The sequence below is a fragment of the Staurois parvus genome, unplaced genomic scaffold (assembly GCF_062004578.1).
Source record: "Staurois parvus isolate SC_StPar_1 unplaced genomic scaffold, SC_StPar_1.0 ptg000155l, whole genome shotgun sequence".
Lineage (NCBI taxonomy): Eukaryota > Metazoa > Chordata > Amphibia > Anura > Ranidae > Staurois > Staurois parvus.
In genome coordinates this window covers 29233558-29248662 of record NW_028317951.1, presented here as the reverse complement: position 1 = coordinate 29248662, position 15105 = coordinate 29233558, and the positions used below count along the sequence as shown (strand labels likewise).

The window sequence follows — 15105 nt, the reverse complement described above, 5'->3', positions numbered from 1 at the left end:
ATGGGCTAGCAAAGAAACACAACACAACACATGATAGTGTGTTAACATACGCTCTGGAACACTGCAAGGCAGGTGCTTTGAAGGTGTGCTGGTTTAGAGCACTGATATGCCATTCATTTTGTTATGATGTTTACAAAGCTCTGCCACATTACAAAACCCTGTCTGTAAAGGAAGGAGACATGATTTTTCCTTGTTGCAGTTCAATAACACTTACAGGCCTATTCTTCACCCCCTACACTGACTGTACAGTGGAAGGAGAAGAAGAAGACTGATGAGCTCAATTTTCAGTCACTCTGCTTTATCTTCCTATCAGCATGCTCCTTACACCACAGCCAAATCAGTTGGTTTCTTATGTAGGTTCTCCCACCTCCAGTCTGAACTCTGCTGTACAGGGACTGCAACGGGTGGATACCAAATAAAATTCAGGTACCTGCACTGCTTGTATTAAAATGAAAAAAAAAATCAAATATATAATAATAATAAAAAATAAATAGCTTTTTTCTGTGTTATATTTCTGCCTTGAGTTGAGTGTTATCATGCAAACATATTTCTGATGCTCAGTCCATGTTAAGTACCTCTAGATGCTGAGAGCTACTATAAGTCTAAGCCCTGCATAAACAAAAATGGACTTATTAATATAATTGGAAAAGTTGTTTATTGCATGCCGACTTTCCAAAAGCCTTTCCTTATTTGATTAGCAGCTGAAATAAAATAAAGGGATGCAGTCGATCCTGAATACGGCAGCTAGACTCATTCACCTTTCCAACCGCTCCATCTCCGCCACCCCCCTCTGCCAATCCCTCCACTGGCTTCCGATTGTGCAACGGATCAAATTCAAAATCCTAACACTGACGTACAAAGCCGTCCACCATACTGCCCCGAACTACATCACTGACCTAATATCCAAGTACCGCCCAGCACGCACACTCCGCTCCTCACAAGACCTCCTTCTCTCTAGTTCCCTGGTCTCCTCCTCCCATGCCCGCTTCCAGGACTTCTCCAGGGTGTCACCCATCCTCTGGAACTCCCTGCCCCAACCCATCAGATTATCACCTACTCTCCTCTCCTTTAGGCGCACCCTGAAAACCCATCTCTTCAGGGAAGCCTACCCCACCCCCTGCTAACTTGCCGACCTCCTCCACTCTTCCTACCACTCCATCCCCCACAGCTTTCTCCTCCTGTGCCACCATCCCCTCCCTCCTAATTTGTAAGCTCGAAAGAGCAGGGCCCTCGATCCCCTCATGTTTTGCATTGTATTGTTATTGTTCTGTCACATGTTCTGTCCCCCTTTGTAATGTACAGCGCTGAGCGAACTATCGGCGCTTTATAAATACTGTATAATAATAATAATAATAATGTAGATAATGAACATAGTAAACAAATTTGTTTCTGTAGGACAGAGGACACTGTTTGACCAAGGTGATGGTGACTCCACATGGAGAAGTTAGGGATATCACTTCGCAATGTTACTTAAGCACAGGTAAAAAGTTTATTATAATATGATATGCATAAAAACAATCTGCTAAACATTTTGTTTGACATACCATATCTTATTTATAGTAGTCAGTATAAGCAGGTATGCTTGTGTCTATGTCAAGTCATATCCGACTCTGCAATTCTATGGGCCAGCTGTCTGGGCACCATGTCTGAAAAGTTTAAAAACCTTATTCCATGGAATTTTCTTGCTGAAGTTTTTGCAATTGTTTGCTTTGGGACTGTCATGAAGAATGTGATAATACATGAGCATAACTGTACACACGTACAGAAGACAATTTAGACAAGATAAAATTAACCTACCAGAATGTTTTTGGAGTATGCAGTGGGGGTGGGGGTGACTGGAGTACACTGTGGAAACTCATGAGAATTTTCACTTAGCTTCACTTCATTTGCTCATCTAAGTGAAAATGCACTTTGCAAAACAAATATGTCCTACATCTCCAATAAATCAACCGCAGAAGGTGTTGAATGCAAGCTCACCTTTATACTGCTATTTATAGAGATAAACATTTTAAGCCATTTTTGATCTTCAGTTAGAACAGAAAACACTCTTTGCCCTCTGATTCAGCTGAACTGTAATGGTCTTCCTTCTCATATTCCCTAGAGCCCTGTTTACTGATTGCTGCTCTCTTGTTGCACAACACATTAGTGAGATAATGAAAGCCAATAAAGCTTCTAAAGGGAGTGCATTTATTGACAAGCTTGTCAGTTTTCTGCTGAAAAAAGAAAGATGAAGAAAAGTATTTACCATCAAGGTGGAACTAAGTAGAACACCATGGGTCAAAAGTGGAAGACCCCATCCAAACATACTGTAGAGGGTAAAAAGGGTTTCCTACTTTTTCACTGAAAATTAAAACATGTTTGTATGCTTTCAGTGTATATTTTAAAAACGCAAATGTGATTTCCTTATGGAAAAAATATTGCCAACACTGTTTACAATAATGCACTTCTCTGATGATCATAAGTACTCCATTAAAGTGAAGCTGTGAGGACAGAGATGTGGGAAGCTAGTTTTTATCACCATAAGTTTAATCCCCATAGTTACCTTTTAAATAGAAGGGAATTTTTATAACCTAACAAACTATGGTATGTGCATAAAACCACACAGTAATAATGGATTATTGTAGTAAATCGCTTACAAAAGTAAACCTTATATTTGCTTCTTTAGGTTTTTGCCTTCACTGTCCTATTGTTGTGGATACAGTTGACCCAGAGATACAGGATTTGATAAAGAAGTTCATCGAAGAATATAATTTAAAGAACCACACGAACCTTTATAGCATGGCTAATTTTACAGAAGCTACCAGAAAAATGGTGAGTATACTAATCCAAATTGAAAATTAAACCTTGAGAATTGAGATGCATACAGGGAGTATAGCAAACCTGCTGAATAGTTCCATGTTTCAACCAGATTTCTGGTCTTTACTAGTTCAACCCACTCCCTTTTGTCTGTAATCCAATTATCCTGCAATACCCTGCTGATGATGCTAAAACACATTTGTTATATGTTCTCATTCACACAGCATACCAAAAAAAAATAATTTTCGAAAAATGTTCTCAATTTTCTAGTTGCTTCCTTGGAGCAGGAATACATATAGAACTCTATAGACACTTCTATGATGTGGCAAATGTGGCAAATCTGAAGAACAGGGATGAGATCCATGTTCAGGCTAAATCTATGTTCAGGATGAATTATGCTAGTTTGGAGTTACAATGAAGAGCTCAACCAAATCTCTGGCTGCAGAGGAAAGTGAAATATTTAACAGAGGTTATACTACCACTGCTAAATGTGACAGCTTGCCACTCAGGCTGGTTGTTAGGGAGCCAGTAAATAGTAAATAAAGACACCATACACTGACAAGTGACAATTCCTTTATTAAACATAAAAAAGCCCCACAATGTATATCCATCATCAGTCACATTGTCCAGCAAGGCAGAGCCTTGTCAATCATAATGAATGATGCCCACCAACCCAGGGAAAGAAAAACACACTTACCGATGTCTTATCCTGATTACTACTCTCCACAAATGACAGATCCCCAGTATATACAAGTATATACAAAGGGGGGGGGGGCTCCTGGTTAACATCATTGACCAAAATATGTTCATGTCAATATTTGGTCAATGATGTCACCATGTATACCCTGCATTTTTATGTACATTTGGCTGTCAGCTAGGAAGCTGTCATTCGTGGCAAGTGGTGTTTTTTTGGACTGTCAGTCACCGGCTCTCTGTTCTGCCCCTCTAGTGCCCACTGAAGTGCTGGGCTGTGCAGGAGGTAGAAGCAGCTGTCTCAGGATCTCAGAGGCTCACTGAGAGGCTGAGCTAGCTGCTGGTCCAGGCATCTGGGTGGATCCAGACTTTAAAGTTGGGATCTTTTCAGATCCTGGACCGGCTCTGTGACATCAGCTCTCAGCAAGCTTTAGCCCTCTATCAGCTGAAAATGGGTCACAGGAGTGCAGAACAAAAGCTACCAGCAGAACAAAGGTCACTCCTGTGACCCACAGGGGAAGCAGGGCCAAAAGAGCTTTGATCCTACTTCTTTAAATAAAATTCAGCAAACGCCCCCTAAACCACACTCAGTTACATTCTGCTATTCACTAGGAAGATACGAGACAAAAGTGAAGGACATTTTTGTTTTTTGAAAGTGCATTAACATTCAATGCACTATCCATGCTCAGAGATCTTTAACCCTTTGTCCAAATCAAGTTGACAATGACATTCGGTAATGACATTTGCCAGCAAAATACAGTCAGGGTTATTGAAAGTAATCCTTTACCTCCCCCTCCTTAACATAACTTACCATGGATTTTGCTAAGTAAAAAAGGACTTAAAAAGGTAAACAACAATTTAACATTTTTTTAGGGTATGGTATTTTAGGTGGAATATGTAACAAATATATAGTAGTTGTTGTCCCAATTCATCTGCAAAAGTGAAAATACAATTTAGGCCTCATGCACACTGGATGTTTGGCCATCTCACCTAGACGCCTTTTCTCCTGGCAGCAACGTTTTGACAGAAAAAGCACTTGAAAATGTGTTAAATGCATTTAGGCATGTTAAGCGCTTGGGGCTTTTATTCATTTCATTTGCCAGAATAATAATTTATTCTGACCATTAAAATGAGAGGCTGTTGGGGGTCTGAACAGATCCAGAGCCCTTCATTCCTTTATCCTCTGCAGCCCTGGACTCACTAATGCCAAACACAGAATATTCAATACAGAGCGCTTCTATGTTCATTCACAAACTGAAGAGATGGTAAACATGCCATTCATGGAATTGGGCTTTAAGCCAACTGCAACTGGATAGAAAGAGGGTGGGCAGGATAAAAGTGAATTGGTTATGGAGGAAAAATAGAAAACGTGTTAAATCTTCACTATCCTGAAGAGTTCTGGGTGCTGCTGCCACTGCTATCCAACACTTTCAAGTGTGTCCTTCACTGGGTGCCATGGTTCCTTCCACCAACACAGTTTTGATGTAGAGGTCGATAAGAAAAAACACAGTGCTTAGTGGCGTACACACTATACAGCATTTGCATGTAATTTAATTGTGATCAATAGATAGCATATACAAAGGAGAATCAGAAAAACAAAAAAAACTCTGTTAGGACAGATTCATGCCACTGCCTTGCATTTCAATGCAGCTGGCCCTCCATCACACCTCCCCTAGGCACTTGCATTACAGTGGACCAGAATGTGTGTTATTGTACTACTGTGCATTGTGGTGCATTGCTTTGCTAAAATGGGGCATGCACCTTTTTTGTGAATTTTGGTGCATTGCGCAGCCCATTCAAATAAATGAGTTGTGCTAACATAACTTAGCATGTGTTAAATGCAAAGTACAAATGTAATTAGGCACTTAAGATCATTAACAGATGGCATCAAACAATGTATGCAGTTTTTTTCCCATATCCATAGCTTTACTTAATGATTAACTTTATATAACTGTCATTGTTTTGGAGCCAGATTCCAGTTGTAAATCAACAATTGTTGCCTTACAATTGACACATATTGGAGTACATAACCCCCCCCCCCCCTTCCCCATGCATATTGACCATTCAGTGAAAAGAATCAAAAGAAGTGCTTCGAGCTGGGCTGTATACCTCTGGCTCCTAAATTAAGTATGTTATATACACCTGACTCCTCCACTATGTACATTACTCACCCCAGACCCCTGCATTATGTATGTTACCCAACCTGGACCCCCTGCACTATAGACATTACATACTCCTGATTCCTGCACCCTATATGTAGGCTCAAGTTTTAAGGCCCCTCCCAGTGTTAGTACATTTTTGCCATACCCACTATTTACTGCTATTATCCCTGCCCATCACTCTGCCCCCATTTGTAGAAATTCTGATTTTCATCAGTTCCCAGATATGGAAATATATTGTCAATCTGAAACTTCTATGCAACAGATCACTGAAAACAGCAGTCTTGATATATTGTACGTAGATATTCTAGAATTCATTCAGCCTTGAACATGGTGTTCCACAAAACAAGCACTCTTTCACTTTCAAATATTCCCTAAAATATAAGCTGAAATCAGGCCTTTAGTTTATACATTTGTCAGAACTATGGTAAAATGTAACTGGTAGAAGTGACTTAAAAAAATAAAAAAAAATGAAGATATCTAAGATGTTTTGCAGGGGTTTTTTTAATAGTTTTATTCAGAGTTCCAAATGTGATATGCATTTTGGTGTAACCGGTCTGATTTTGAATTCTAGGATGCGCAGAAGAAACAGTATAATTTAAAATTCATAATAAAAGCCACCAACTGTTCAAAGTCTGATTATACAATCCTGGAAGATAAATGTGCCATTGAGCAAGATAGCGTAAGTGTAACATGTAAATTATGAATTTTGTCAGCCTGGCCTTGATTCTGTACATATACAATTAACATGTCTGTAAAAATAGAATATATAATATGATCATATATGTATATTGTGGTGGATTACTCATGGTCATCTCAACTGTAGCAATGATTAAAGGCCCCACAGCAACAGTGTCAGTCTAGATCCATTTGTCAGGTTTTCAGATGGATCCAGACTGAAACACAATGTATGCATAAGTGTGGGCAGGGCAGGTGAATGATCGTTTACATCCGAATCCGTGTATGTCTGCAGGAAAAAAGTGGAAAGGTTTGTAGTCCACTTATTTCCATTCTGTTATGTCTGTTTAAACTTTTGACTATGACTATTTTCTTACATATGGCAGAAACCATAGGGGAATTCCATGGTTGCTATTACATGGTTACAGAATCCTACATGTCACAACTGAGAATCAAATTACAGTAGCCCAGCCACCCAGGAGCATGTATCTAGGACCATGTAGATCACACACCATTGGGACCTTCTGGCACTACCTCTCCCATCCTGAGCTGGCTTCTTCTTCTTCCTTTCCTCTTTAATTCTTCATTGGCTGTGCCCAGCTCAAAAGGGCCTTCACTTGTATATCTTCACACCAGAGAGTAATGAGGCAATGCTTAGTAAATGTAATTTAGTTTTCCAAATATTGGTATATACATAGTACTGTCATAACTCTAGTGCCCTAGAAGGGTAAGGCTGTGGTATAAACATTAACAAAACTACCACTTAGCTGAAAAGTATCCAAGTCCAAAATTTATATTTTCACCCATTCAGGGTGGAAGAAGAGGAAACCGAGCCAAGGTGAGAAGATCCAGGGGAGGCCCCTTGTGGGAGAGAGCCAGGATCAAGGCTGGTCTCTCAGAAGGGCCTTGTGACTCACTTGCAGGACGCACTAGACTCTGAAAACATGCTTGCAGTGTTGGTTTGGCCTAAAGGTTCTGACACTGTAAATCTGAACTTTGTTCTGGATGCAAGGAGTCTGTAAGTGATCTGCTTGGCATCTGAAACCCCTAACCTTCTCCTACAACCTCCATTCAAGTTAATCGTTAAAGCTTTGAAAAGACCTAAAATGACTGGTGCCCAATTTCTGTTTTAACCCTCAGTCCTGGGGTAAATGCTAGCTTGCCCCCTGCCTTTAGGGGTCACCGTCCTGTCTTTGGGTGGGCTGGGGGGGTGCACTACATACTTAATACAACTAATAAACAAATGCAAAACATGAACAAAACATGAACATTTGATATAATCAAGCTTGACACATTTTTTTGTCTTCTCTGTTGTAGAATCCCAATTCATGCAATGTCAATATTGATGTCGTAAATGAAACATCTAACATCCTGCCTGGTTATCAATGTCTTTATGATAAGGTAAACTTTTTTCTGTATTGAAATTTGACAAATTAACATTTAAGCTAAACTCCAGGAACGCAGACACTTCGTGACATATGCAGACGTACTATGAATTATGTCCAACGTGGTGCATGCTACTTTATGAACTTACCTCTTTAATTTACACCTGACAGTTTTATGGAGCTGTGGGAGGATAGCTATCGCTACACTCCAGGGATATGAGAAGAGAGACGTTATCTTCTCATACACAGCATCTCTACCTGCCCCTCCCCTCTGCTGCCCATGCACAGAAGCCTCTGTATCTTGTGAATGAGTTCCCATAATACAAAGTGCTCTGAGACTGGAGCTGCATGCAACTCTGCACAGAGTTCCAGAAATGTAGCAAAAGCTATCATCCCTGAGCTCCTTAAAACTGTCAAATGTAAATTAAAGAGATACATCCACAAACTGGCATGTACCTCATAGTACATAACTCATTGTATGCCTGCACATTTTGTAAATTGGCTGAATTCCTGGAGTTCAGCTTTATTTTAATATATATGTGTATATATATACAGTGGGGATCGAAAGTTTGGGCACCCCAGCTAAAAATTTGTATTAATGTGCATAAAGAAGCCAAGGAAAGATGGAAAAATCTCCAAAAGGCATCAAATTACAGATTAGACATTTTTATAATATGTCAATAAAAGTTAGATTTTATTTCCATCATTTACACTTTCAAAATAACAGAAAAGAAAAAAATGGCGTCTGCAAAAGTTTGGGCACCCTGCAGAATTTATAGCATGCACTGCCCCCTTTGCCAAGCTGAGACCTGCCAGTGTCATGGATTGTTCTCAATCATCGTCTGGGAAGACCAGGTGATGTCAATCTCAAAGATTTTAAATGCCCAGACTCATCTGACCTTGCCCCAACAATCAGCACCATGGGTTCTTCTAAGCAGTTGTCTAGAAAACTGAAACTGAAAATAGTTGACGCTCACAAAGCTGGAGAAGGCTATAAGAAGATAGCAAAGCGTTTTCAGATGTCAATATCCTCTGTTCGGAATGTAATTAAGAAATGGCAGTCATCAGGAACAGTGGAAGTTAAAGCAAGATCTGGAAGACCAAGAAAAATATCAGACAGAACAGCTCACAGGATTGTGAGAAAAACAATTCAAAACCCACGTTTGACTGCACGATCCCTCCAGAAATATCTGGCAGACACTGGAGTTGTGGTACACTATTCCACTATAAAGAGATACTTGTACAAATATGGTCTTCATGGAAGAGTCATCAGAAGAAAACCTCTTCTACGTCCTCACCACAAAAATCAGCGTTTGAACTTTACAAATGAACATATAGACAAGCCTGATGCATTTTGGAAACAAGTTCTGTGGACCGATGATGTTAAAATTGAACTTTTTGGCCGGAATGAGCAAAGGTACGTTTGGAGAAGAAGGGGCACAGAATTTAATGAAAAGAACCTCTGTCCAACTGTTAAGCATGGGGTTGGATCAATCATGCTTTGGGGTTGTGTTGGAGCCAGTGGCACAGGGAACATCTCACGAGTAGAAGGAAAAATGGATTCAATAAAATTTCAGCAAATTTTGGATGGTAACTTGATGCCATCTGTGAAAAAGCTGAAGTTAGAGAGGATGGCTTCTACAAATGGATAATGATCCTAAACACACCTCGAAATCCACGGGGGATTACATCAAGAGGCGTAAACTGAAGGTTTTGCCATGGCCTTCACAATCTCCTGACCTCAACATAATTGAAAATCTATGGATAGACCTTAAAAGAGCAGTGCGTGACAGACAGCCCAGAAATCTCAAAGAACTGGAAGACTTTTGTAAGGAAGAATGGGCAAAGATACCTGAAACAAGAATTGAAAGACTCTTGGCTGGCTACAAAAAGCATTTACAAGCTGTGATACTTGCCAAAGGGGGCAGTACAAGATATTAACTCTGCAGGGTGCCCAAACTTTTGCAGACGACATTTTTTAGTTTTCTGTTTTTTTTAAAGTGTAAATGATGGAAATAAAATCTAACTTTTGTTGACATATTATAAGAATGTTTAATCTGTAATTTGATGCCTTTTGGAGATTTTTCCATCTTTCCTTGGCTTCTTTATGCACATTAATACAAATTTTTAGCTGGGGTGCCCAAACTTTCGATCCCCACTGTATATATATACAGTCATGGCCGAAATTGTTGGCACCCTTGATATTTTTCCTGAAAATCAAGTATTTCACACAAAAAAGGTATTGCATTAACACATGTTTTGCTATACACATGTTTATTCCCTTTGTATGTATTGGAACAAATATAAAACAGAGGCAGAAAAGCAAATATGACATAATGTCACACAAAACCCCAAAAATGGGCTGGACAAAAGTATTGGCACCCTTAACTTAATATTTGGTTGCACACCCTTTGGAAAACATAACTGAAATCAGTCGCTTCCTATAACCATCAATAAGCTTCTGACACCTCTCACCCGGAATTTTGGACCACTCTTCCTTTGCAAACAGCTCCAGGTCTCTCTTATTGGAAGGACACCTTTTCCCAACAGCAATTTTAAGATCTCTCCACAGGTGTTCAATGGGATTTAGATCTGGGCTCATTGCTGGCCACTTCAGAACTCTCCAGCGCTTCTTTGCCATCCATTTCTGAGTGCTTTTTGACGTATGTTTGGGGTCATTGTCCTGCTGGAAGACCCAGGATCTTGGACGCAAACCCAGCTTTCTGACACTGGGCCCTACAGTGCGACCCAAAATCCTTTGGTAATCCTCAGATTTCATGATGCCTTGCACACAGTCAAGGCACCCAGTGCCAGAGGCAGCAAAACAACCCCAAAACATCATTGAACCTCCACCATATTTTACCGTAGGTACTGTGTTTTGTTCTTTGTAGGCCTCATTCCGTTTTCGGTAAACAGTAGAATGATGTGCTTTACCGAAAAGCTCTATCTTGGTCTCATCTGTCCACAAGACGTTTTCCCAGAAGGCTTTTGGCTTACTCAAGTACATTTTGGCAAACTGTAGTCTTGCTTTTTTATGTCTCTGTGTCAGCAGTGGGGTCCTCCTGGGTCTCCTGCCATAGCGTTTCATTTCATTTAAATGTCGACGGATAGTTCGCGCTGACACTGATGCTCCCTGAGCCTGCAGGACAGCTTGAATGTCTTTGGAACATGTTTGGGGCTGCTTATCCACCATCCGGACTATTCTGCGTTGCAATCTTTCATCAATTTTCCTCATCCGTCCACGACCAGGGAGATTAGCTACAGTGCCATGGGTTGCAAACTTCTTGATAATGTTGCGCACTGTGGACAAAGGCAAATCTAGTTCTCTGGAGATGGACTTGTAACCTTGAGATTGTTGATATTTTGCCACAATTTTGGTTCTCAGGTCCTCAGACAGTTCTCGTCTCCTCTTTCTGTTGTCCATGCTTAGTGTGGCACAGACAGACACACAATGCAAAGGTTAAGTGAACGTCTCTCCTTTTTATCTGCTTTCAGGTGTGATTTCTATATTGCCCACACCTGTTACTTGCCCCAGGTGAGTTTACAGGAGCATCACATGCTTGTAACATTCTTATTTATCCGCAGTTGTGAAAGGGTGCCAATACTTTTGTCCAGCCCATTTTTGGAGGTTTGTGTGACATTATGTCGAATTTGCTTTCTTTCCTCCCTTTTTTTGTTTTGTCCCAATACACACAAAGGGAATAAACATGTGTATAGCAAAACATGTGTTAATGCAATACGTTTCGTGAGAAATACATGATTTTCAGGAAAAATATCAAGGGTGCCAACAATTTCGGCCATGACTGTATATACATAGTTTACTTTAGAATCACTGGATAACGTTGACGGCTAAGACCAAGTGTTGCCTCTAGTCTAACCATTTTTCAGTTTAATAGGCTTTCTCTTTTACATTTACTTGCATGCAGTATTACATTTATGCATGCAGTGTTTGTTTTGATTGCAGGGAGGTCGTATGGTGACAGTAAAGGGGTTTTCCCCTCTCCGCATGGCACCACTAAAACAAAGCAAACGAGCAGCTGAAAACGCAAAAGGCAAAGGACATGGAAAAAATCATCATAAAGAAGAAAAACATGAAAAAAAGGATAAAAAAGAAAAAAAAGAGCATGGAAAGAAAAAAGATCACTCTTCTGAAGAGTCTGAAGAACACAATAGGAAGAAACCTAAAGTACCACCACGTCAGCCAGGGTTTGAATTTTCCAGAGTACCAGAGGGAGAAAAAGTAACCCAACGTGTAATAGTTACAGAGAAAGCTAGCAGGCAGCCTGCAGTGCAACCACCTACCACATCCATACCTGTTTTTGCATCCACTCCACATTTAGATGCAGGTCCACACAACCAAGGAACACCTAATCCTAATCTGTCATTTTCTGCATTGCCAACACCAATTCCAGACTACAAAGGGACTCAGCCTACCATTAATGAAGCAGTTTTAGATTTTCCTGAGATGCCTCCTCTGAATCCCCCAAAATGTCCTGGTAAAGTGTGGAAACCCTTGTTGATTATCCCAAAGATTGCCACTGAAGAACCATTCGTTATTGGTGATCTATCACAAGCTGCCGATGATCTAGCCGCTCCAGAAGATCAGAATCAATCTACCAGTCTAAACACAAACAGTGGGTTTACTGATGAAGAACTGTTTTCTGTCCTTAATTTTAATACTTAAACAGCAGTTTTTAACAAGAGATAACATCACAAAAAGCAGCGCTTTATGCATATTAAGAAAAAATCAGTACCAAAGTATGAAATAAAAGTGAATATGCTAAGTGTATGTTTTGCAACTGAATTAATTAAATGTGAAATTACTACATCTACATTACTAATTTCTTAACAAAATTACACTGTACTCTAAGCTGAACCCCATATCTTCAGCACACTTTAGGTGCTCGATGTGTGTATGTTTGTGTATTTTTTATATATACTACTGTGCAAAAATGTAAGGCAGGTGTGAAAAAATGCTGAAAATCAAGAATTCTTTTAGAAATAGAAGTGTTAATAGTTTAAAATGGAAATTAAATTAACAGAAAAGAAATCCAAATCAAATCAATATTTGGCATGATCACCCCTTGCATCAATTTTTCAAGGTACACTTACAGGAACCTGACAGGTAGGTTTTTCCAAACATCTTGAAGAACTAACCACATATCTTCTGTGGATGTAGGCTGCCTCAAATTCTTCTATTTCTTCATGTAATCCCAAACAGGCTTGGTGATGTTGAGATCGGGGCTCCGTGGAGCCAAATTATCACTTTTAGGACTCCTTGTTCATCTTTACGCTGCAAATAGTTCTTAATGATGTAGTGCGCACCCCCTAAAGAGCCCACTGTTTAGGTCCCAAGGTTCTTTCCCAGTAGATGTACCAGCAACCAACCACACAGTCACAATCACTCTTTTGGCTCAGTAATCAGTCAAGGAGTATGCTTTTTCAATGCTTTATTGCAGAACTTGAACTTGGATGGGTGTAGCGTAACTGTGGGATACTTCAGTAACATTAGGAAGTAGCTTGAGGATACAAATCTTCCTCCTTAAGAATCTGAGTATAGTCCATGCAGCAGCAAATAATGGACTGAGCTGTACTAGGACACCATGAATAATGTCTCCTTTGAGCAATGCTGACTCAATGCAAGAGGAATAGTATCAGCACACAGTCACTGGGATCTCTCACACCAGTCTGTACTCACTAATGTCCTTGAATATTTAGATGCTTCTTTACAATATCTTCCAGACACCTCTCCTGTGAATTCTTCAGAGCAGATCAATCAAAAAGAAACCCCTCAGTTAGCTCCAGCAAACTTCAGCAGAACAGGCCCCCCAGCTAGCATAACTGGGACTTCAATGAACAGTAGAAGCATGGCAGACCTGCCCAGATAGGCAGCAGCCCTTGAGGCTGGGATCTCCTCCTCTAGGACAAGAACCCCTTTCAGACTATTTATGCTCCCTCCCAACCACCATCTGGGCATTATCCCCCAGGGATTGACTAGAACTCCATAATAATTCAGTTGCCGATTTTACTCCCCCAATACACTATTTTCCAGAACCCTCCAGGCAGGGGGAAGCAGTCAACTCTGAAGCCAGTAAAATACAGAACAAACCAAAATAATCACATGCAGCTCAACTGAATACAGTGAGCCAAGAGTTAAATTTACCTAACCTAGCACCAATCTAGGATGATGCTACATCCCCCCCTGCCAAAAACAGGCCTTGTCCTTAGGACCAATAAAGAAAATGGTAGCTCTCTTCCTGCCGCATCAGGAGCATGAACTCTTCTCCACTATTGCCCCACCTCTTTGAGTAACAAGTTCAGAGTTGAACTCTCCACATAAAGTTGGTACAAGGTGCTTTGGGGGGGGGAGCCACCCCTCCGCCAAAGCATTACTCCATGTTGAAAGCAAGAGCCGCTTGCTCGTCCCCCCCCCCCCCTCTTCCTGGCCTGCTGGGCTGTATGCTCGGATTAGGGTCTGATATGGATTCTGGGGGACCCTCAAAATCCATACCAGACCCGAAGGTGTGTGCAAGTGTACCTAGAAGAATTGATGCTGTTAACGCATCTGACTTGCCATTCTTGGAACCTAGCCTATAAGTTTTGTGGAAAGTGAAGCGGGAGGTCCTATTAGCTTAGCCGTTCAGAGGTACTCTAAATTTTTATGATCCGTGAAGATCAAAATAGGATGAGCTGCCCTTCTAGCAAGTAGCTCCATTCTTCCAGGGCTAACTTCATTGCCAGAAGCTCACAATCCCCCACATCATAATTCTTTTCTGCAGGGCTGAGTTTTCTAGAAAAGAAAGTGATAGGATGTAAGAGAGACTTCTCGCCTTGGCACTGTGATAGGATGGCACCTACTTCATTTTCTGAGGCATCCACCTCAAGGAAGTAAGGTGATGCAGGGTCTGGATGTCACAGAATTGGTGCTGTGGTGAACAAAGTTTTTTGCTGGTCAAATGAAGCTGGTGCTGAAGAAGTCCATTGAAATCAAATATTTTGCTTTGTCAGCTGGGTAATGGGAGAAATGATGGCTGAGAAATTATTTTTTTGTTCCAAAAATACTTTATTAATATAAGAAGAAACAAAATAGCATATAGAGCATATACAGCTATAGATCACAATCAGAACATAAACATGACATGTTGCCTCCCGTTTTGCAGACGGGACATATTGAAAACTGTAATACAAGTCAAAATGGGGTAGAACATTACGTCAGGCATACAATGTAAACCAGTGGATACGCAGAGGAAAGAGGATCGATGTATGCATATGTTGTCACTTCTTGAATATCAGCAATTTTTAATGATGAGGTGATATGAAGATTAGGGTAGGGAAAGCATTGGATGCTGTGAAAGTCATGGTTTACGCATTTATTACTTGAGTGAATGATATAG

General features: G+C 40.5%; 1 protein-coding gene across 1 annotated transcript in view; it reads left to right on the top strand.

Moving 5' to 3' along the window:
• LOC149463370 (T-kininogen 2-like) overlaps positions 1-12539 on the top strand; it is a 33761-nt gene extending 21222 nt beyond the window's left edge. The window contains exons 6-10 of the mRNA XM_089675595.1: positions 1396-1480; positions 2666-2811; positions 6223-6330; positions 7644-7727; positions 11676-12539. Of these exons, the coding sequence (XP_089531721.1) occupies positions 1396-1480; positions 2666-2811; positions 6223-6330; positions 7644-7727; positions 11676-12395 (1143 nt within the window). The 3' untranslated portion in view covers positions 12396-12539. The remainder of the gene's footprint in view (positions 1-1395; positions 1481-2665; positions 2812-6222; positions 6331-7643; positions 7728-11675) is intronic.
• The last annotated feature ends 2566 nt before the right edge of the window (positions 12540-15105 follow it).